At 45.2% G+C, this 22,928-nt stretch overlaps 1 protein-coding gene and 1 pseudogene across 3 annotated transcripts; one reads left to right on the top strand and one right to left on the bottom strand.

The window, feature by feature from the left end:
* The first annotated feature begins 6,952 nt into the window (after positions 1-6,952).
* HERPUD1 (homocysteine inducible ER protein with ubiquitin like domain 1) lies at positions 6,953-18,674 on the top strand. 3 transcript variants are annotated; one of them, XM_007993398.3, is made up of 8 exons: positions 6,953-7,203; positions 10,362-10,439; positions 10,528-10,602; positions 11,831-11,961; positions 14,063-14,185; positions 14,726-15,076; positions 16,945-17,050; positions 17,924-18,674. In XM_007993398.3, the coding sequence occupies exons 1-8, from the start codon at positions 7,057-7,059 to the stop codon at positions 18,086-18,088; spliced, it is 1,176 nt and encodes a 391-aa protein (XP_007991589.3). In that variant the 5' UTR covers positions 6,953-7,056; the 3' UTR covers positions 18,089-18,674. The 3 variants fall into 3 exon arrangements, with proteins under 3 accessions (XP_007991589.3, XP_072871501.1, XP_007991590.3); XM_073015400.1 differs by having other exon boundaries at positions 18,063-18,671; XM_007993399.3 differs by lacking the exon at positions 17,924-18,674 and having other exon boundaries at positions 14,726-14,919; positions 16,945-17,045.
* Positions 18,675-21,205: 2,531 nt separating this feature from the next.
* LOC119627795 (small nucleolar RNA U3) lies at positions 21,206-21,323 on the bottom strand (annotated as a pseudogene).
* Positions 21,324-22,928: the final 1,605 nt, after the last annotated feature.

Raw genomic sequence — 22,928 nt, forward strand, 5'->3', positions numbered from 1 at the left:
AGGACGGAAGTTCAGGAGGGCCTAAGACACCAGACTGCTTCAAATAAAACATGAGTACTGGCAATGATCTCTGGCTGACTCGGGTTTTGCAAAGGCCCATTCTCTACCTTCACAGCCTGATTGTAAAATAAGATAGGCCTTGGTTCTTCCATTCCTGTCTGCATCTCAGAATGCAAACATGAATTCGATCACAACAGAGAGACAGCAACACTGTAGCACTACCACAATCAAGTTAGAGTTTCCATGTTTCTTTCATTTCCACATTTCCAGAAATCCCATGGAACACTGTGGATTTCCCTTCAGCTTACTAACTTGCATTCCCTCACATGCTTTCTCTCCCACTTTATTTCTTTTTTCTATTTTTTTTTTTTTTTTTTTTCTGAGATGGAGTCTCGTCCCATCACCACGCTGGAGTGCAGTGGCGCTATCTTGGCTCACTGTAACCTCCGCTTCCCGGGTTCAAGCAATTCTCCTGCCTCAGCCTCTCGAGTAGCTAGGATTACAGGTGGGTGCCACCATGCCCAGCTAATTTTTGTATTTTTAGTAGAGACAGGTTTTCACCATGTTAGTTAGGCTGGTCTCGATCTCATGACCTTGTGATCCGCCCGCCTCACCCTCCCAAAGTGCTGGGATTATAGGCATGAACCACCGCACCCGGCCTATTTTTTTTTTTTTTTGAGATGGAGTGTTGCTCTGTTGCCCAGTCTGGAGTGCAGTGGTGTGATCTTGGCTTACTGCAACCTCTGCCTCCTGAGGTTCAAGCAATTCTCCTGTCTCAGCCTCCCAAGTAGCTGGGATTACAGGCACCCACCACCAGGCCCGGCTAATTTTTGTAATTTTAGTAGAGACAGAGTTTCGACATGTTGGCCAGGCTGGTCTCAAATTCCTGACCTCCGGTGATCTGCCTGCCTTGGCTTCCCAAAGAGCTGGGATTACAGGCATGAGCCGCCGTGCCTGGCCCACATTTCCTCTTGAATGAACTGATCAGTCTCCGGGCCTCGAGTCTCTCCCCCTTCATAATGACGTGGATCCATACTGATTCTGATCTATCCTTTCTACTGCTCAAAAACCTCCAGTGTTCACAAAATAAGGCCCACACTTCCAAGGGTGACCATTCAAAGGTTTTTCTGAGCTGGCCCCAAGACTTTTTTCCAGTCTTACCACTCATTATTATCTTATATTGTCATTATTATAATGATAATGATGTGGTCATTATTCTTATTTAAAAGTATACCCTGGCCAGGCGTAGTGGCTCACGCCTGTAATCCCAGCACTTTGGGAGGCCAAGGCAGGCAGATCACCTGATGTCAGGAGTTCGAGACCAGCCTGGCCAACCTGGAGAAACCTCGTCTCTATTAAAAATACAAAAAAATTTTGCCAGGCATGGTGGCAGGCATAATCCCAGCTACTTGGGAGACAGAGGTAGGAGAATCACTGGAACCCAGGAGGCAGAGGTTGCAGTGAGCCGAGATCATGCCACTGCACTCCAGCCTGGGTGACAAGAGCGAGACTCCATCTCAAAAAAGAAAAAAAAGTTCTTGCAGTGATTTTGTTGCACAGCCAGATTTGGGAACCACTGTACTGGACTCAGTCTAGTCCTCTAAATATTAATGGCTAACATTTATTGAGCACGTAGTAAATGTCTGGGTTTGTCCCAAGAATTTTTACTATTTAAGCTATTTGTACTATTTAATTAATTTGTACTATTTAAACCTCACAAAAACCCTATGAAACAGAAGATACTATTATTATTATTCCTATATTTCCTATTTTACAGATGAGGAAAATTAGGTAGAGAGGTTAAGTAAGTTGCTTAAGGTCACATAGTAAAAGCTGGGTTTGAAAACAAGCAGCCGGGGTCTGGCCCCATGAGTTTAACCAGTGAGCTCTACCTGCCCATTCAAATTCTGCATATAAAGTCACTGGCACTCCATGGTGTTTAGTTAGTAATTGCTGCCATTCTTACTTTTATCCAAATCTCACCCATCCTTCAGAATTCAGCTTAAATTCTACCTCTTCCATCAAGTTTTCTCTGACTCCCTTTCTTCTTTTCTCAATGTAATCATAAATCCTTCAGAAATGTATTCGACTTTGGGATAGCCTTTTATTTCTGTGTTTTTGTTAGCATCCTCATTATACTTGTAAAGTCATTGAGAGTAGGGTCATGCTGTGCTTATCTCTCTATTCCTGGCACATTTGTTGACCTGAATTTAACATTTTCCTAAATGTGCTATAAGCAGAATCACCGAATTTCTCTCTCTCTCTCTTTTTTTTTTTTTAATTTGAGACTGAGCTCGCTCTGTCTCCCAGACTGGAGTGCAGTGGCATGATCTCAGCTCACTGCAACCACTGCCTCCCAGGTTCAAGCGATTCTTGCCTCAGCCACCTGAGTAGCTGGGATTACAGGTGCCTGCCACCATGCCTATTTTTTTTCTATTTTTAGTAGAGACGACATTTCACTATGTTGGCCAGGCTGGTCTCGAACTCCTGACCTGAAGTTATCTGCTTGCCTTGGTCTCCCCAAGTGCTGGGATTACAGGCATAAGCCACCACTCCTGTCCCCAAATTTCTTTAAAAGGAGCTATCTCATTGGGAGATAACTCAAGAGAGAATCGCAGAAATTGGATTGCCTTTTCCCTAGGGGAAAAAAAATGCAAAATCACACTCCTGAACTTTCTTTCTTCTGAGTGGGAAGGGATAAGATACCTTAACATCTTAAGGGGCCCTGAGGCTTGTCACTGCAGGTGAGGGGAAACCACACTACTGGCATATTTGATTTCTCAATGCAGCTGTCGCCTCCCGCCTCGCCGCCTCCTTTAAGACCTATGTTGGTTTTACCTGGGCTTGCTCCACTGGTTAGCTTCTCCCTAGTTACAAGGCTACTAGATCATAATCAGTTATTATCTCCCATCCTGGTGTGTGAAAAGCTACAGAATTTGTGGGGCCCAGTGCAAAATGAAAATGCAGGGCTTCTGTTTAAAACTTATTAAGAATTTAAAGATAACAGCAGAGCATTAAACCAAGCACGGGACCCCATCTACTACATGCATCCCACGCCCATGAAGCCAGCTTTGATGAAAAAAGCGTTAGGCCAGGCGGTGGCTTGCACCTGTAATCCCAGCACTTTGGGAGGCCGAGGCAGGTGGATCACTTGAAGCCAGGAGTTCGAGACCAGCCTAACCAAAATGGTGAAACCCCGTCTCTACTAAAAATACAAGAACTAGCCTGGCGTGGTGGCGGGCACCTGTAATCCCAGCTATGGGAGGCTGAGGCAGGAGAATTGCTTGAACCCAGGAGGTGGAGTTTGCAGTGAGCCAAGATCATGCCACTGCACTCCAGCCTGGGCAACAGAGCAAGACTCCGTCTCAAAAAAACAGAAAAAAAGTCAGAGCCTTCTCAGCAGACCAAAACCAAATGCAGAAAGCTGAGTGTGGGGACAATTTATTTCCAAAGCCCTCAACCTCTCATCTTAATATAAAGACAGCTGAGAAAGAAACCACCCTGTATTCTGTGTTATGTTCAGGTTGACTACTGTGGGCTGAACTGAGTCCTCCAAAGAGATGCTGAAGCCCTAACCAGTACCTGTGAATGTGGCAGCATTGGGAAATAGGGCCTTTGCAGATGATGGAGTTAAGATGAGGTTATTAGTGTGGGTTCTGATCCACGATGACTGGTACTCTTATGGAAAGAGGAAACGTGGATACAGAGCCAGACATGCACACAGGGAAGATGATGTGAAGAGACCTACACAAGGAGAACCCATGAGAAGATGAAGGCAAGTTGGGGTGATGCTTCTATATGCCAAGGAACATCAAAGAGTGCCAGCAGGCCGGGGGCGCTGGCTCATGCCTTAATCCCAGCACTTTGGGAGGCCGTGGGCAGATCATGAGGTCAGGAGTTTGAGACCAACCCGGTCAACATGGTGAAACCCCATCTCTACTAAAAATACAAAAATTAGCCGAGGGTGGTGGCAGGCGCCAGTAGTCCCAGTTACTTGGGAGGCTGAGGCAGGAGAATTGCTTGAACCTGGGAGGTGGAGGTTGCAGCGAGCCAAGATCGTGCCACTGCACTCCAGCCTGTACAACAGAGCAAGACTGTCGGAAAAAAAAAAAAAAAAAGTGCCAGCAAACTACCCAGATAGGAGAGGGGCCTGGAAGATTTTCCCCCGAGACCTCAGAAGGAACTAACCCTGTGGACACCTTGATCTTAGACTTCCAGTTTCCAGAACCAAGACAATAGATTTCTGTTTCTTAAGCCAGCCATCCTCAGCCTTTTTGGCACCAGGGACCAGTTTTGTGGAAGACAGTTTTTCCATAGACCAGAGGTGGGGTGGGGGGCATGGTTTCAGGATGATTCGAGCACATTACATTTATTGTGCACTTTATTTCTATTGTTATTACATTGTAATATATAATTAAATAATTATACAATTCGCCATAATGTAGAATCAGTGGGAACCCTGAGCTTGTTTTCCTCCAACTAGACGGTCCCATCTGTGGGAGATGGGAGACAGTGACACCCGAAGTATGTTACTTATGTCGCGTCTCCTCATTTTGGTTGCTGTCACTGCAGAAAACCCTGCTTCACAGAGATAGGATGTTGCAGTAGGCCAGGCGTGGTGGCTCACACCTGTCATCCCAGCACTTTTGGAGGCCAAGGCAGATGGATCACTTGAGGCGGGGAGTTCAAGACCAGCCTGGCCAACATAGCAAAACTCCATCTGTCTCTACTAAAAATAATAAAATATATACATATAGCCAAGTGTGGTGGCGCACTCTTGTAATCCTAGCTACTCAGGAGGTGGAGGCATGAGGCATGAGAATGGCTTAAACCAGAGAGGCGGAGGTTGCAGTGGGCAGAGATTGTGCCATTGCACTTCAGCCTGGAGACAGAGTGAGACCCTGTCTCAAAAAAAAAAAAAAAAAAAAAAAAAAAAGATGTTGGAAATGAAAGCAGGCTTTTCAATGCTTTTGTGGCCATCTCAGGATTAAAACCTAGACTTTAATCCAGGACATGTGGAGATTTGAAGTTGTCTCAAACATTCTGTTTTGTTGTTGTTGTTTAGTTTTTTTGTTTTGTTTTGTTTTTTGTTTTGTTTTGTTTTGTTTTTTTGAGACGTAGTCTCACTCTAGAGTGTGATGGCACAATCTCGGCTCACTGCAGCCTCCACCTTCTGAGTTCAAGCAATTCTCCTGCCTCAGCCTCCTGAGTAGCTGGGATTACAAGTGCGTGCCACCATGACCGGCTATTTTTTGTATTTTTTAGGAAAGACAGGGTTTCACCATGTTGGTCATGCTGGTCTGGAACTCCTGACCTCATGATCTGCCCGCCTCGGCCTCCAAAAGTGTTGGGGTTACAGGCGTGAGCCACCTCGCCCGGCCTCAAACATACTTTTAAGGCCACCGGATGCAGCTGTACAACTGAAGTACATACACTTGCCACTGTAAAGCCTGCCACCAGATGCAACTTGCCACTCACTGATAATGTTCTGATACGAGTCTGCAAACAATTGATTTATCATGGCCTCTGTGCAGTGAAACCTCTCTGCTAATATTAATCCGTATTTGCAGCCACTCCCAGCACTAGCATCACCAACTCAGCTCTACCTTCCATCATCAGGCATTCGATTCTCTTAAGGAGCAAAGCCTAGTTCACTTGCGTGCACAGTTCACAATAGGGTTCGGCTCCTATGAGAATTTAATGCCCCCGATCTAACAGGAGTCTGAGCTCAGGTGGTAATGCGGCGATAGGGAGCAGCTGTAAATACAGATGAAGCTTGGCTGCTGGCTCACCTCCTGTGGTGCTGCCTGGTTCCCAATAGGCCAGGGACTCATAGTGGTCCATGGCCGGGGGTGGGGGCGGGAGGTTGGGGACCCCGTCTTAAGCCATCCAGTTTGTGGCACTTTGTTATGGCAGCTGCAGCAGATGAATATACCCACCAGCCAGACCAGGCTCCTCCTGTTACCTTCCTGCCCTTGGCAAGCTCCTGACAACACCTGAAAAAACAGATGTCCCAAGGCGGTTGGAACAAGGAGAGGGCCGGGGCGATGTCAGTTTTGTTTTTCAAGACTTTTTTTTTTTTTTCTACAGAGGAGGAGGAAGGAATGCCTACAATAAAGAGGTCTTTATGGTCCCACTTCAGGAATCGGAGAACCCCGCCCTCCTCGTCTCAGCCCCAATTTAACAGGTGCATGTGTATCTTATAAAGTGATGCCCTTTTGCGGGGGCCTTCAGTGTGCGCAGGACTGTGGCTGACTTGTCAGTCATCATAAGGGTGATGTCCCAAACATTCAAGTCTGAGGCCCAGGGAAATTGGCAACAGCTGCCTGGATGCCTTCATCCTCCCAGCCCAAGGAAGATCTGGCCTCGCTCCTTCGTTGTCCTTAGGAGCACGTGGTGTTCTCCTAGGTGGCCCTGCACACGGGGTCCTCCAGCCTTTCTTTGAGGGCCGAGTGGGTAGTCTTCCCCTGTAGGACGCGCTTTCCCGTAGGTTTCCACGTGGGGCCACCGGAGGCAGAAAAACGGGAAGTGGGCACTGGCACCTGGGGTGAAAAAGGGTGGGGGTGCGGCTTTGTGAGGAAACAATTTGCAGAGACTGCTAAACTGGGGTCTGCTGGGATACCCCACTCCCTACCCCCTGCCTCGGGCGCCCTCAGCCACCCGAGCTGGGGGTCCCCCAGGTCTCAGGCCAAGCTCCCCGCGCGGCCTGCAGCGCACCCAAACATGGCCGCCGAACTCGGGTTCCCGGGGCGCAGCCGCGCCTCGGGGTGACGCAGAGGCGGCGGGTTGCATCAGCCCGCGCCCACGTGCTCGGTCCGCCCTCTGCCACCCGGATGCGGGCGCCGATTGGGCCACGTTGGGACAGTGCCTCCGCCTCAGCCAATGGGCGGCAGCCACAGAGCGTTCTGTCCGCGGAGCCGGGCGCGGGGCTCCTATAAAAGGCGCCCAAAGCGGGGGCGCGCGCCCCAGAGACGCGAACGGTCGTTGCGGAGGTTGCGGGCGGCTGCTACGCCGCCTGTCTGACACCTCGGAGCGCAGAGGAGCCCCGACGCCGCCATGGAGTCCGAGACCGAACCCGAACCCGTCACGCTCCTGGTGAAGAGCCCCAACCAGCGCCACCGCGACTTGGAGCTGAGTGGAGACCGCAGCTGGAGCGTGGGCCACCTCAAGGCCCACCTGAGCCGCGTCTACCCCGAGCGTCCGGTGAGAGCGGCCCCGAATTCCCGCCCCTAGGCTGTGGTCCCCCGCCCTCTGCTAGGAATGCCACGTCCGCCTGCCCTGTCCTGTGGCCTCCTCCCCTTGACGGCTGCGATCGCCCGGCCGGTCACCTCCCCGAGGGCTGTGGTCTCTCCTTCCCTGCCCCGCCGACGCGGGCTCCCCTCTGTTGCCCAGGGGCCGTCAGTAATCAGCAGCCTGACCTTGGGCGAGTCATTTCACCCTCCAAGCCTCTTTCCCCCCAGCGGCCAGGCAACTCGGTGTTCCTAACTGGGCTTGCATCCAATGGCTAGGAGTAAGAAAACATCCGTGCTGCAAAATGAGGTTTCTGAACGCAGCCTCTCTGCGGGGAGAGGAGCGGGCAGGTGCCACCCGGGGCCGTGGCTTGAGAAACCTGGGGACCGCCCAGACACTGTGGATGGAAGGCCCCACACCCAGAAGCAGGACGTGGCTCTTCTCCTCCCTGTCCACCTTCCGCCGTGCCCCTCCCTGTCGCACTGGACCGCGCAGCCATTGCCGAGTCCCGGGGTGGAGTCCCGTGCACTTTCTGACCAAGAGCAACTGAGAAGGGAAGCAGGCAGGAGTAGCCTTCAGTCTGGTTTTAGGACGGCAGCCTCTCCATTATTAGCAAGACTTCCTTGCTTTGTTTTGGTTGACACATCTGTCAACATCACCCTTAGCACCGCCTGCCCTGGCCACCACGTGATGAGGCTCTAAGCTGGCCCTTCCTGTATTTACTTTCTGCTCTGATATTATGTAAGTGTCAGCAGTGTTCTTCACTGCCCACGAGCATAATTCTTCATCACACAGGAGAGGGCACCCGGGCAGGAAAAGATAGTGAAGTCGTGAGTCCCAACTTGTGGTAGCGCCTGTGTCTGTTTTTGTTCCATATGGTTAAGAATGTTTTAGAAGTGAGTTTTCCTTCTGAGTTGTTATTTTGAAATTTGCCTATTTATTTAGTAAGCTTGCATTCCATGTCCTCTAGAATTCACCCTGGCACATTTTTCAGTTTCACTTTAACTGCTTCCAAGAAACTGGGTGGCTGTGTTGCCATGAGAATGGCTACTGGGTACACAAACTGGTGAAGCAGGTGTAGCCTATGGTTGCATCATATGGCAAAAGGCAGGGTTTTGGAGGAGGGTTTTTCTTGAGGGCTTCCTTTGGTGAGGAACGCGGCTCCCATCTGTTCAGTCTGAAGATCTAAGATTGTAAACAAATACCTCTCAGGTATACAAATTTGTGTCTAAAAATTATTATGGCTGAAACATACTTATCATTTGTTTTCTGTGGTAGAAAATGATATATTATGAGAAGGCCTACTTTGTAATAGTCGTTGACTTTACTTAATATTTTTCTTTTCTTTTTTTTTTTTTTCTTGAGGCAGAGTCTCGCTCTGTCACCCAGGCTGGAGTGCAGTGGCCTGATCTTGGCTCACTGCAAGCTCCGCCTCCCGGGTTCACGCCATTCCCCTGCCTCAGCCTCCCGAGTAGCTGGGACTACAGGCGCCCGCCACCACGCCCGGCTGATTTTTTGTAGTTTTAATAGAGACAGGGTTTCACCGTGTTCGCCAGGATGGTCTCAATCTCCTGACCTCGTGATCCACCTGCCTCTGCCTCCCAAAGTGCTGGGATTACAGGCGTGAGCCACCACGCCCGGCCTATTTAATATTTTTCAAATCAGCCATCTGCGTGAAGACTCAATATCAAGTTAGGCCTTTAAAAGGGGGAAAATGAAAACCACTGGCAGCTGTGGTTTTCTAGCCTTTTCTAGTGGTTGAACTCTAATAAATGCAGGACCCTACATATACAAAAGGTACTGTTCTACAAATTTATGTATATATTAGCATTTACCTTTCAAGTTCTCACCTGTCAGTGAGAAAACCGGTGAACACAGCATTCAGTATATTTATTTTGGTTCAGTTACAGTGTCAAAAAGTCCTGATGTATATGGATAAGTAGATGCACTTTTTGCCATTTTGTTTGTTTTAAACAGCTTGCTTTAATTATCTCAAGCTACTTGGCAGGAACACCTTTATTCCAGGTTTTGCATAATCAGTTATTCTGGCACGAGTAGATTAACACGTTAGTGATCTCCAATAGACAGTTTATATGTTAATATTATTTGAAGCCATTATTTTTAAGTACAGTTTAGAAGGAGTTTCAAATAGATTTTAAAAATGAGATTTGTATAAAAGAGTGTGCAGTCCCTATGGCGTTAAAATCGGTGATATGGAGAAGAGGGGTGGGAATTGTGACACTGTGGCAGCAGATGACCTTGGACAAGTCGGTTTTCCGACTTTCCTCCCTTAAAACAGGGATACTAAATCTCACAGGGTGGTTGTGTATAATGTCACCCACATGCCATCTCCTCTATAACTGCATTTGTATGCCAAGAAATCGTCTGTGAAGGCTTCAGTTTAGGATAGCTTCACATTATTTTGGAGCACTGCTAGGTGGATTTGGTTAAGGCTGGCCTTGGGAGTACTCTGAGTTTTCCCTGAAACCGAACTCGATTTGGTTGTAAGTGCCCTGTTTGTTGTTTGTTGCTTTTAGTAACAGGAATCAGTTTACCTGGGAGTTAAGAAGTACATTGCCATAGGTTTGGACTGGAGATAATTTGCCTTTTTTTTTTTTTTTTTTTTTTTTTGAGATAGGGTCTCACTCTGTTGCCCAGGCTGGAGTGCAGTGGCGTGATCTTGGCTCACAGCAACCTCTGTCTCCCGGGTTCAAGTGATTCCCCTGCCTCAGCCTCCTGAGTAGCTTGGGTTACGGTCATAAGCCACCACGCCCAGCTAATTTTGCATTTTTAGTAGAGATGGGGTTTCACCATGTTGGCCAGGCTGGTCTCGAACTCCTGACCTCAGGTAATCCGCCCGCCTTGGCCTCCCACAGTGCTTGAATTATAGGCATGAGCCTCTGTGCCCAGCCGATAATTTGCCATTCTGTGTTTATTTGCATGTTAGAGACCAGTTAAAGTTAGACACTTTCTAAATAGAAGTTTTGTATGTGGGGTTTTTGAGAAGGTATTTTCCCATGATGCTGGGGGGAAACACACATAATCAAATTACTTGTATAAAACAGTTTCTTCTGTGTTTAGGAACTTTTGGGGGTGAAAATGCTGACCTATGTTTTTCTTTCCATGATCAGCGTCCGGAGGACCAGAGGTTAATTTATTCTGGGAAGCTGTTGTTGGATCACCAATGTCTCAGGGACTTGCTTCCAAAGGTACCTCACTTACACATTAACTTCTGAATGTTTTTAAGCACTCACCAGGTTAGGTTCAGGTCCTTAAGTGCCTTCTTATTACTTTTAGCAGGAAAAACGGCATGTGTTGCATCTGGTGTGCAATGTGAAGAGTCCTTCAAAAATGCCAGAAGTCAGCGCCAAGGTGTGTCTCCTTCTACATGATGATAACAATTTGTATCATTCAGACTTTCAGGGGAGTAATAAAAGAAGTTGGATAAAACTTTTATTGAGAGACTGTATGGTGTTATTACCAAGTAATATTTTGTTTCTTTCCTAGGAATTAGAAACTGTATTATCAACACAAGTGATAGGTTCATAGTAGCAGATTGTTCCATTATTGCTGTAGTGGAAAAGTGGAGTTACATATTGCACTATCTTCTGGGATATGATTTGATCTATGGTTACTGTGTATCGAGATTACTGAACTAACACTGATTGGATTGTTATTGAATTTAGCACATAGCAAGTTTTTTCAAAGGAGCCATTAATTTTTATAAAGAGTACAAAAGTGAATATATTTCCTCTGGAAATTTTCATTATGATTAGTTGGATAGGAAAAGATCAGAGTCTTTATCAAGTGATCTTTAAAGAATTTTTTTTTTTTTAAATATGGTCTTGCTATGTGGCCCAGGCTTTTCTCAACCTCCTGAGGGCAAGCGATCCTCCCACCTCAGCCTCCTGAGTAGCTGGGACTACAGGCATGTGCGACTGGACCTGGCTCTAAAGACTTCTATGTGACAGACAAAAACATTCATTTTTCATTTCACAATGTTTATTCACATATATGGTGTTAGTATTCTGGTGTAGTGATGCACTCTAAATTTGCATTATATTTCCTAGAACATCTGAACAGAGCATAGGAAATTCCCTATTTTGCCATTATCAATTCTAACAAAAATCTTAAAAGCACTTTACCATTTCATTTCCCTGCACTGTAATTTTTAAAAAATGATCAAAAACAGTATCATACCAAGGCTTACTTGTATGAGAATACTATTTTAGAAAGTTTGGGCCGGGTTCTATTTATAAATCTGGTTGGTCAGATTTCTGCAATGAGTAAGTTTAGCACCATTATCAAGAAGCTTTCTCACCAATGACAACTTCATTGGAAGATTTTAATGAAATTTTAATGAAAGTGTAGCATCGTTACTGTAGGGGAAAAAATGAATATGTTAGCATCTGTGTATTGAAAATTGTGTTTAATAAACGTCAGACTATTTTTTACATAATGTTGCTTCTATTTAATTTTGTCACGTTCAGAGGTGGGGGGTAGGAGACATTAAGCCCTTGACAGCAAAATAATTCCTCTCGCTTGATTTCAGACAGTTGCATCAGCTCCCTTGTTCTGTGTTCATGTTACACTTATTTAGGTGGCTGAATCCACAGAGCAGCCCGCTGGTTCTAATCGGGGACCGTATCCTGAGGATTCCTCAAGTGATGGTTTAAGGCAAAGAGAAGTTCTACGGAACCTTTCTTCCCCTGAATGGGAGAACATCTCAAGGTGAGTGTTATAATAAAGATCTCGGCTTATGCAACGTGAATGTGCCTCATTTGCATCAATTTAAGAGTAAGGTGTGTTTACACGTATATAATCAGAACTTTTAAACCTACAGAATTTTGCTTTACAAATAGCTTTGCTTTAAAGATGTCTTATATATTTAACTTTTCTTAATACACAGCCTTTTAGTATACACAAATTTAAGAAGTAGGCAATGCATATATTGAAAAAAAAAATGTAGGTGTTTTATCCTTCCATTGTGCTGGCCACTTGGTTGCTGTCATGCTAGGAAATCGCTGCTGCAGGAGAAAAAGCTGTTGTAAGCATTGTGCAGCTGCTTTGCTGAGTGGCTTTGTGCTTTATTGTAACAATGGGTGACAACAAGGGAGAGACTGTTTAAGAAGTATTCTTCCAGAGACTTAGGGGTACTAGGAAAGTTGGCCGTTTTTTATAACCATCAAAGCTTTTCTTTAGAGCAAAAGTCAAAACTAAATGCTGTGTTCTTTGGATTTTTATAGCTCTTGGAATACCTTGTTTTTTGGGAAAACTTCATTAACTACAAGTTGAAATTCCATAACTCTCCAATCCCCCATCCCCCTTTTCCTAGTAGTTTTTATATGCAATATTTTATAAAGCCAGGTGTTTCAGGAGTGAGTTTTTCTTTTTTTTTCCCTTAATGGAACTTTCAAATATAAACAACAGTGGGGACTAGATAATTAATCCCCACACCATCATCCAGGCCTAATAAATAACAATCAGAGTTTTACCATACCTCATCTATTACCCTTTCCCCCCCTTTTTTTTTAAGTATTTAAAAGTAATCCCCAGTCATCATGTTATTTCATCCCTATATACTTGAGTATATAACTATGAAAACCTTTTAGTTACCCTGTATATCTAGAATGCCATTATTAGATCTAACAAAAATCTTAAAAGCACTCTATCATTTCATTTCCATGCACTGTAATTTTATTAAATGATCAAAAACAGTATCATACCAAGGCTTACTTGTATTGGAATACTATTTTAGAAATACTCTGTGTATGGAATTTAATTAAAAGATTGTCAGCATATAAATTGGATAATTATTGGATAGAAAATTATTGGTTAGAAAAACTTAAAACTTCTTCCCTTATTCTGATTCAACTATTCCTAACTTGAGAATTGAGGCTCATATTTGACTTTCTGAATCTCACCATATTTAAACTTGATTTCCTTTGACAAATACTTATTGAACAGCCAGTACATATAACTGTGCTTAAAGATACGAGTTGACCTGCAGGAATGACCACATAACCAATTTCTGATCTTCGGGCAGTTCTATTATGCTTTCAATTTTGTGATGTACTACTGAAGAAATACACTGTGTAAGAAGCACAAAGCCAAAGATAACCCACATACACCTGCCCTATGAAGTTGAGGGCTGTGTGGCCTGATTAAAGAAGCGTGCATTTGACATCAGACCAGCTCTGAAATCCAGCCTTGCTACTTAACTAGCTCGGTGACTTTGTGTAAAGCCCCTGTCTTCCCTGAGCTGTACTTGGGTTCCCCTTGTAAAATCTCCTTCGTGAGACTGCTGTGGATGCAGCAGCCTGTATAGGACCCCAGGTAGTTAGTAAGCATGCGCAGGTGATGCCACATGCACACATCACTATAGATACAGATGGAGAGTGGAGGAAGAAGTGTGGATATCAGGAGGATGGGAGAGATTTCCTTCAGGAAAGACTGGGAGAAATGTGACTTTTGAGCTGCCCTCTAAAAGATAAACAGTGGGTTGAGACTTGCAGTGAGACTCAACAAGTCAGAACTGAGCAGGGATCTGTCTACTTAACCCCAAAAGGTTGTTTATACGTGCACTCAGCAAGTAGGTGGCAAGGGCTGTTGTTTTCCTGTGGGATAGGACTGTGGTAGAAGTGCTGTGTCATTTAGTACCTTCCGTGCTTATGGTACATGGGTGCATCATACAGTCATTTACCATGTAACTGCCATAAATCCCATTCTTCTGTCTCTTCCATTTGAATTCTAGATTTTAATTTAAACTTAGTTTTCATTTGCTCATACTCAACCCACTCAAAATGAGTGTTTTTTTTAAATCTGTGTATAGGCCTGAAGCTGCCCGGCAGGCATTCCAAGGCCTGGGTCCTGGTTTCTCCGGTTACACACCCTATGGGTGGCTTCAGCTTTCCTGGTTCCAGCAGATATATGCACGACAGTACTACATGCAATAGTGAGTCCTTCCCGCTGTGCTGGGTGTGGCCAGGGCTCCCGGGAATTGAGAGGAATTTTATCCATGTTACCTGTAAAGTTCAGAATGGAGGGATGAGTGTATTTTCATCAGTCTGCAGAGCTCTGCTCTGTTTGGTCTGTGGGTGGAGTAGAGTGTAAATGACAGCTGTTACCTGATTTGTATATTGACACAAGGGTGTTTTTGTCTGATACACAGTTTAGTGACTTTATTTAGAACATGTTACTTTCTTTTCAATTTGTGGTACCTTCAAAGTTTTGTGAAGATTTTAATTTGCTACTGTGCCATAATCTTACAGTGGCCTTGATGTTTAATTCCAGGTGAAATTCACCACATGGCTTCTCTTAGAAAAGGCATTTATAGATATAGTTAGTAAGGAAGTTCTTCACTAAATTGAAGAAAAATCAAATGCATATCTACCTACTTCAAATTCTTAACAGTAAAAGACTGCTGTGTAAATAAGCCACAGACTTCACGGTGCTTTGGTCTCAACAGTATATGCCTCTGTCATTTTTATTTTAGTTTAGCAGCCACTGCTGCATCGGGGGCTTTTGTTCCACCACCAAGTGCACAAGAGATACCTGTGGTCTCTGCACCTGCTCCAGCCCCTATTCACAACCAGTTTCCAGCTGAAAACCAGCCAGCCAATCAGAATGCTGCTCCTCAAGTGGTTGTTAATCCTGGAGCCAATCAAAATTTGCGGATGAATGCACAAGGTGGCCCTATTGTGGAAGAAGATGATGAAATAAATCGAGATTGGTTGGATTGGACCTATTCAGCAGCTACATTTTCTGTTTTTCTCAGTATCCTCTACTTCTACTCCTCCCTGAGCAGATTCCTCATGGTCATGGGGGCCACCGTTGTTATGTACCTGTAAGCAGATGGTTTCTCTAATACAAATTACACTACATTGTGTTCACACTAAGCAGATTTTTCTCTTTTTTGTTTTTTGTGTTTTTTTTTTTTTTTTTGAGACAGAGTCTCGCTCTGTCACTCAGGCCGGAGTACAATGGCACGATCACTGCAACCTCCGCTTCGTGGGTTCAAGTGATTCTCTTGCCTCAACCTCCTGGGTAGTTGGTATTACAGGCACCTGCCACCACACCTGGCTAATTTTTGTATTTCTAGTAGAGACGGGGTTTTGCCATATTGGCCAGGCTGGTCTCGAACTCCTGACCTCAAGTGATCCGTCCACCTTGGCCTCCCAAAGTGCTGGTTTTACAGGCATGAGCCACTGCGCCTGGCCAGATTTTGCTCTTTTTTGAGCAATCTCAGTTACTGTAGAAGGAGGTGTGTTTAAATAGTATATCATTCTGTGGCTGGGCACAGTGGCTCACGCCTGTAATCCCAGCACTTTGGGAGGCCGAGGCAGGAGGATCACATGAAGCCAAGAGTTCAAGACCATCCTGGCCAATATGGTGAAACCCCATCTCTACTAAAAATACAAAAAATTAGCCGGGTATGGTGGCGCAGGCCTGTGATTCACTTGGGTAGCTGAGGCAGGAGAATTGCTTGAACTGAGGAGGCAGAGGTTGCAGTGAGCCAAGATCGCACCACTGTGCTCCAGCCTGGGTGACAGAGCAAGACCCTGTCTTAGAATAAATACATAATAAATAGTATATCATTCTGGCACTTTCAGTACAAGGAATTCATGCCTTGGTTGGTTGTATGGTCCCAAGAACATATCAATCCTGTATTAATATAAGAATATTCTCTTGTCCTCTAGATAAGCTACCTTACCTTCCAGGCTCACAAACCAGAATTATGTAGCCATACTGAGGCATGGAACAGCAAATTGTATTTGTTTTGAATGAGAACATATTTGCCTTTATCAGGCCACAGCTGCCTTCCAGGGTAAAGGTCAGGCACTGACTGTTAACATAGCCCTGAAAGGCAAGGGAATCTTCACATACCTGACATTTGGTTTTAGCTGTGGCCTGGAGCAGTACTCACCTGGGGGTGGTTTTGTACTCTCTCTCCCCAGGGGACACTTGGCAGTGTGTAGGTATTTTTGTTTGTCACATCTAGGGGAAGTGGTCCTGCTGGCATCTGGTTAGTAGAAGCAAGAGTGCTGCTGAATTTTCTACAATGCATAGGACAACTCCCACAGTAAATATTTGGCTCAATATGTCACTAGTGCCAAAGCTGAGAAAGCCTGGCCTAGAGTGATGAGTCTTCGTGGATGAAACTAAAAGAATAAATTTTCCTTTATAGTAAAAATGGATTTTTATTTTAGCTTTTAAAAATAAAAAATAATTAGAATATAATGAACACTCAAATATCCACAATTAATCATTGCTAATATTTTGTTATATTTGTTTTAAGACTTGGGATTTAATTGGTTTCTTCAAATCAAACATTTAGTTAATATTTTCTGTAGTCTCTAGAATCATATATTTAAATGACCAAATGCAGGTTGTCATTATGTTATATATAATGATAGTTTTGTAGGTATATGCTTTCTCCCCACTTTGTGCAGGTTTTCAAGGGCAAGGTTTAGTTCATATAAATAAGCATTTATTGAGTGCATACCATGTGCCAGGTGCTATTTATATTGCTGGGAGTGCAATGATGAATAAAACACAGTCCCTGCCTTCAGTGGTCAAACGCCTCTGTAGATGGGTCTTGCAGTGAGCTTATCATCAGGGTACTGCTATGATTAGAGGTGGGGAGCCTTGGATTCTTGAGTAAGTCTCACTGTGACATCAGCTAAGTTGGATTTTTATGTGCTTCCTTTGAAGGCATCACGTTGGGTGGTTTCCATTTAGACCGAGGCTGGTTCAGAACTTCCCAAATGATGGTCCTCCTCCTGACGTTGTAAATCAGGACCCCAACAATAACTTACAGGTATGGAGCCTCCCGTGAAGACCAGGCAAGCTTGACATGATATGCCAGGCTCTCAAATCCTTAACCTTTAGATTTCCAGCTTGTGGTTTACCATTTTTTTGGGCTAAATATTTCATGATTTGTTCACATTTCTTCTTAGAGCAGCAGCTATTTTTAAAACATCGAATGTGCCATCACATTCTATCACATATTTTTGACATGTGGCAATTTGCATTTTGGCTTAAGTAAATAACATTTTTTTAAACCCACGATTTTGAGCGTTCAGTGGTCTGTAACAGTGTGTTATACCATAAGAACTGGTATGACGTGGTTAACCACTAGTTTAATAATAGTTGAAGCCTGGGTGTGGTGACTCATGCCTGTAATCCCAGCACTTTGGGAGACTGAGGCAGGTGGATCACCTGAGGTCAGGAGTTCAAGACCAGCCTGGCCAACATGGTGACCACCCATCTCTACTAAAAATATAAAAATTAGCTGTGCCCGTATTCTCAGCTGCTAGGAAGGCTGAGGCGGAAGGATGGCTTGAACTTGGGAGGCGGAGGTTGCAGTGAGCCAAGATTGCACCGCTGCACTCCAGCCTAGGTGACAGAGTGAGACTCTGTCTCAAAAATAATAATAGTTGCAGATCTAGTTGTTTCATTTGCTCTGATATTTGCTGCCAGGAGTATTCAAAACTCGACAACATCAACACGGTTGTGCTGTGGAAGCCTGAGAAAGAGCCCTATCCAGCCTAGGGCATCATGCCCTGGGGTCCTGGCTGCCTGCTGCTGTGCCTGTGGGGCGGGGGGCAGGGATTTACCCTACCCTTTCCTAACATTATTTGGTATTCATCACAGCACTAATCGTTTTCTCATTGTGTTTCATTACCTGTAGGAAGGCACCGATCCTGAAACCGAAGACCCCAACCACCTCCCTCCAGACAGGGACGTGCTAGATGGCGAGCAGACCAGCCCCTCATTTATGAGCACAGCATGGCTTGTCTTCAAGACTTTCTTTGCCTCTCTTCTTCCAGAAGGCCCCCCAGCCATCGCAAACTGATGGTGTTTGTGCTGTAGCTGCTGGAGGCTTTGACAGGAATGGACTGTATCACCTGACTCCAGCTAGATCGCCTCTCCTGGACATGGCAATGATGAGTTCTTTAAACACAGCATGGAGGATGATATGCTTTTGTGATCAAGCAAAAGCAGAAACGTGAAGCCACGATACAAATTGGTGAACAAAAAATGCCCAAGGCTTCTCATGTCTTTTTTCTGAAGAGCTTTAATATATACTGTATGTAGTTTAATAGGCACTGTAAGTAGAAGGCCTTAGGTGTCGCATGTTTATGCTTGAGGAACTTTTCCAAATGTGTGTGTCTGCATGTGTGTTTGTACATAGAAGTCATAGATGCAGAAGTGGTTCTGCTGGTACGATTTGATTCCTGTTGGAATGTTTAAATTACACTAAGTGTACTACTTTATATAATCAATGAAATTGCTAGACATGTTTTAGCAGGACTTTTCTAGGAAAGACTTATGTATAATTGCTTTTTAAAATGCAGTGCTTTACTTTAAACTAAGGGGAACTTTGCGGAGGTGAAAACCTTTGCTGGGTTTTCTGTTCAATAAAGTTTTACTATGAATGACCCTGGGAGAGACTCCTATCATCCTAGCAGTTTACTCTGCGCTTGTTGTATCTAGATAGTCAACAGTTGAGTTGCCAGTGTTTAACCTGAATGCTTGTTTTTCCAAAGAGGACTGTTTGTGCCAGTAAGAATGATCAGGTAAGGCCATGAAAGTTTTTGTTGGTGTTTGTTTTTGAGATGGGGTCTCGCTTTGTTCCTTGGGCTAGCGTACATTGGCTACTCACAAGTGGGATGGTAGTGGGCTACAGCCCCAAACTCCTGGCTTAAGCCACCTCTTGCCTCAGCCTCCTGGGCAGCTGGGACTACAGGCATGCACCATCACATTCAGCTTAAAAGTTTTAATTTACTAAGAATATACCTGTGTTTCCCCCATTTCGTGATTTAAACAGTGCTGGCTTATATAGGAACCCATCAAAGTTAAATTCCCCACATTTAAAGTTAGTAGTTAGTGGTTTCACCTTGGCAAATCTGCAGTAGTTTCACCTGCTCAAATTTCATGCTTTTTGTAAGCTGAGCTTATGTTTGTAATTTTAATCCTTTAAGTACTACTGTGGTGACTAATTTTTTTGTTTTTTGGTTGTGGTTTTGTTTTGAGACGGAGTCTCGCTCTGTCACCCAGGCTGGAGTGCAGTGGTACGATCTCAGCTCACTGCAACCTTCACCTCCTGGGGTCAAGCGATTCTCCTGCCTCAGCCTCCTGAGTAGCTGGGATTACAGGTGCCCACCACAACACCTGGCTAATTTTTTTTGTATTTTTAGCAGAGACGAGGTTTTACCATGTTGGCCAGGCTGGTCTCGAACTCCTGACCTCAGGTGATCTGCCCGCCTTAGCCTCCCAAAATGCTGGGATCACAGGCATGAGCCATCATGCCCAGCCAGTAACTAATCTTTACAGCACAGTTTTATATATTTTTACATGAGTAATGTTATGGTAGGTGTTCTACTTGGCAAAGTAAATCAGCCTTTTGTATCATGGTTGTGATCATTTAAATTAATCCTTATTGTAAACATTGTTTACATAAGATAAACATTCACTGAACAACTCATAGCAAGACACTGGGTAGGTACAAAGATGTCTTATGTGTGGTTATGCTTTCAAAGCCAACTGAAACCCTTTTGTAAGGAGTTAAATAGCAAAAAGTTTCAAATAACTGTGTGCCTCTGGAACAGAACTATCAGAAGGCAATGAATATTCACAAATTGCGAAGAGATAATTTGCTTCAAGGAAGAAATGACTTGTAACTAGAGTGGGTTTGAAATGATGGGGGGAAAATGATGAGGTGTGAAATTACTCACCTTCTCTCCAGTTCAAGGAAAGAGAAGGGTAGCAGCAGGAGTAAAAGCTCAGCCACAGGATGTGCTCTTCCTGCCAAACAGCTGGATTCTGCACATGCTTGGGAATGAGGTCCTGCTAGTTTAGGAAAACGAACATTAAGGATTCCCAAAGTCTTGGGTGGAAAAGCCTGTTTCTTTTCAGAGGCAAGGCCATCACCATTTGGCAAAGGGGGCAAGGCCCCAGGCAGCTGTGGTACCATCTGCTTCTAAAGGAGCCGAGGTTTCACCCCCTGAAATGTCCGTTTGTGGCTTAAACTCTAGGTTCTACAGGCCCAAAATAAATAGTGCCAGGAAGGTGCCCCTGAACAGAGCTGTCCAGGGTTCAGATTGGCACCCCATCTGCACGGGGGCAAACAGGACTCTCAGCAATTAAGGCCTAAGACGGCTGACAGGTGGGACATGGCAGAAATTCAGGGCTTCCACTACAGCTACTCAATGTGGCATGATCATGGGCCACACACCACTCTGAATACTTAGGAAATTATTGGTTTGGGCCTTTATTATTAAGTAGCAAGTAAATAACTGAAAAAACAAAACCCCAGATATTAGCTCTGGCTATAGCAGCTTTCTAAGTCTGTGTTTTTAAGGTGTAATTTCTTGAATCCTAGTTCTGTAGAAGAAACACTCCACCCCTGCCCCTAAAAAGTGAGCTTCATGATCAAGTACATTTTGGAACCCGCAGGTTGATCCACGTTCATAGATTTCTTCACTGCAGGCCTTCTGGGGCCTTTAATATGCCTGAAGCTGGGGCTTTCCCTTCCTGAGAACGGCCTAGGACTATCCATGTGCCTCATTTTGGGAAATTTAGTAATGAGTTACTAAATCAACACTTCCTTTGGCATTCTACATAGCAAACATACTTTGTTAGATGTGACATTTTACACAATAAACAATGGAGATAAACTTTTTTTAAATTTATTTTTGGCCAGGCACGGTGGCTCATGCCTGTAATGCCGCACTTTGGGAGGCCGAGGCAGGTGGATCACTTGAGGTCAAGAGTTTGAGACCAGCCTGGCCAACGTGGCGAAACCCTGTCTCTACTGAAAATACAAAAATTAGCCAGGCGTGGTGGTAGGCGCCTGTAATCCCAGCTACTCGGGAGACTGAGGCAGGAGAATCACTTGAACTCGGGAGGGGGAGGTTGCAGTGAGCCAAGACCGCGCCATTGCACTCCAGCTTGCGCGACAGAGTGAGACTCTGTCTCAATAAATAAATGATTTCTTATTTATTTATTTATTTTTACCAGTGCTCTACATGTTCAGAGAAACTTCTCTGGTAACCAACCATAGAAATGATCCCTGAAAGTAGAGTCTTAGGAGATAAATATTCTTTCCATAGCCAGGAGGGAGACGAGAAGCCATACCTGTCTACAGTCTGACTGACAAAGGGGGAGGCTCCAGGTCCCCTGGAGAATCCCAGGTTTTATGGAATAATTACTTGGTCCTTTTCAAAGTACTTGAATGTATGTAGGATAGTCTCTGTCTTATCAGCTAGCCCTGCGATCTAGGTGTTCTCCCATTTTGTAGAGGCTTGCAGAGATGAGAGACCTGTCTTAAGGTCTCAAACCCATAACTGGCAGATCTGAGACTATAAATACTCCCTCTCAGGAGTGGACCTCTTCTACAATTTCTTTTTAGCCGTCCTTATGTGCCAAATATGGCGTGGGGGCCAGGAGACAGAATGAGGCATAGGTTGGGCATGGCCCTTGCCCTCTTGGGTCTTGTAGTCGGCTGTGGGTGGCAAGTACAGCAGCGAGGGCAGACAGGTGTGATGAGTTCAGGGACGGGGAAATAACACCCGCAGCCCCATCCCAGCACTCCCGCGCAGCAATGGAAGTGTGCCACCGACACAGGGGCCACAGGGTGAGCAGGAGTGACAGGCAAAGAGAGGAAGAGAGCTCTGCCAGTGCAGAGGCGGAGGGAACGTGGTGTGGGAGAACTGGAGAGAATTCCACATGAGTATGAAGTGGGTAGGGAGATTGAGACTGGAGAAAAGGGGAAGCCAGGGCTGCTGACCATGCAAAGCACTGAAAGCACAGCACTCCCAGCCTCAGGGTCCTCCACAATCGGAGACTGAGCATGAATTCAGAGGAGCTTGTGGAAGTCACCCAGTCAGGCCCAGAAATCTTACAGCGCATCCCTTCCCTTACCCCTGTCATAAATGGGAGAAGACAGCATCCATATGATGCAGGGGGAGTGCAGGCATGAGCCAGCACCCATACTATCCCCTGCATCTGTCCTTCTTGGCTATGTTTTACACCCCCCACCCCTTAGAACATTGTAGTCAAACTAGGGAGTATTAAATTGGCTGGTTGCTCCCAACTACACTGGACAAAGTGGAGAAAACAAAGGATGAGCTCAGAGTTTCAAATTCCCAGCTCAAGCTCTGCATAAAATCACACCTCTTTATGACTTACAGTGTGCACCTTTCTCTCTGGGGCCTGGTGGGACTTGAGTCTAGTTACAGGTCCCGAAAAGAGGGGAGGGCATAGGATCTAAGAAAAATCCAAAGTGCCCTGCAAGGCAGCTATCTCGGGGAAGGCCATACAGTTTCTCAAAGGGTTAAGAAATTGTGATGAGGTCAGGCACGTGGCTCACGCCTGTAATCCCAGCACTTTGGGAGGCCAAAGTGGGTGAATCTCTTGAGGTCAGGAGTTCGAGACCAACCTGGCTATTGGGGTGAAACCCTGTCTCTACTAAAAATACAAAAAAATTAGCTGGGCGTGGTGACTTCCTTAGAAGAGACCCTTATCTCCTGTAGCTGCAGGGTCGAGATTTCTGAGCTCAAGTGATCTGCCTGCCTCAACCTCCCAAAGTGCTGGGATTACAGTTGTGAGCCATCCTGCCTGGCCAGGGCCGAGACTCGTGAAAAGGAAACCCAAAGTCTCATCTTGCATGTGGCTGAATTACGTCGCAAATC

This window comes from Chlorocebus sabaeus, chromosome 5, assembly GCF_047675955.1.
Source record: "Chlorocebus sabaeus isolate Y175 chromosome 5, mChlSab1.0.hap1, whole genome shotgun sequence".
Lineage (NCBI taxonomy): Eukaryota > Metazoa > Chordata > Mammalia > Primates > Cercopithecidae > Chlorocebus > Chlorocebus sabaeus.

What these genes read in the sequence shown, in the direction of transcription:
- HERPUD1 (XM_073015400.1), top strand. Translation starts at nt 7,057, where the DNA reads ATGGAGTCCGAGACCGAACCCGAACCCGTCACGCTCCTGGTGAAGAGC. An exon ending in CGACAGTACTACATGCAATA is followed by an intron (nt 14,186 to 14,725) that starts GTGAGTCCTTCC and finishes TTTTTATTTTAG; the next exon opens with TTTAGCAGCCACTGCTGCAT. An exon ending in ACCCCAACAATAACTTACAG is followed by an intron (nt 17,051 to 18,062) that starts GTATGGAGCCTC and finishes CTCTTCTTCCAG; the next exon opens with AAGGCCCCCCAGCCATCGCA.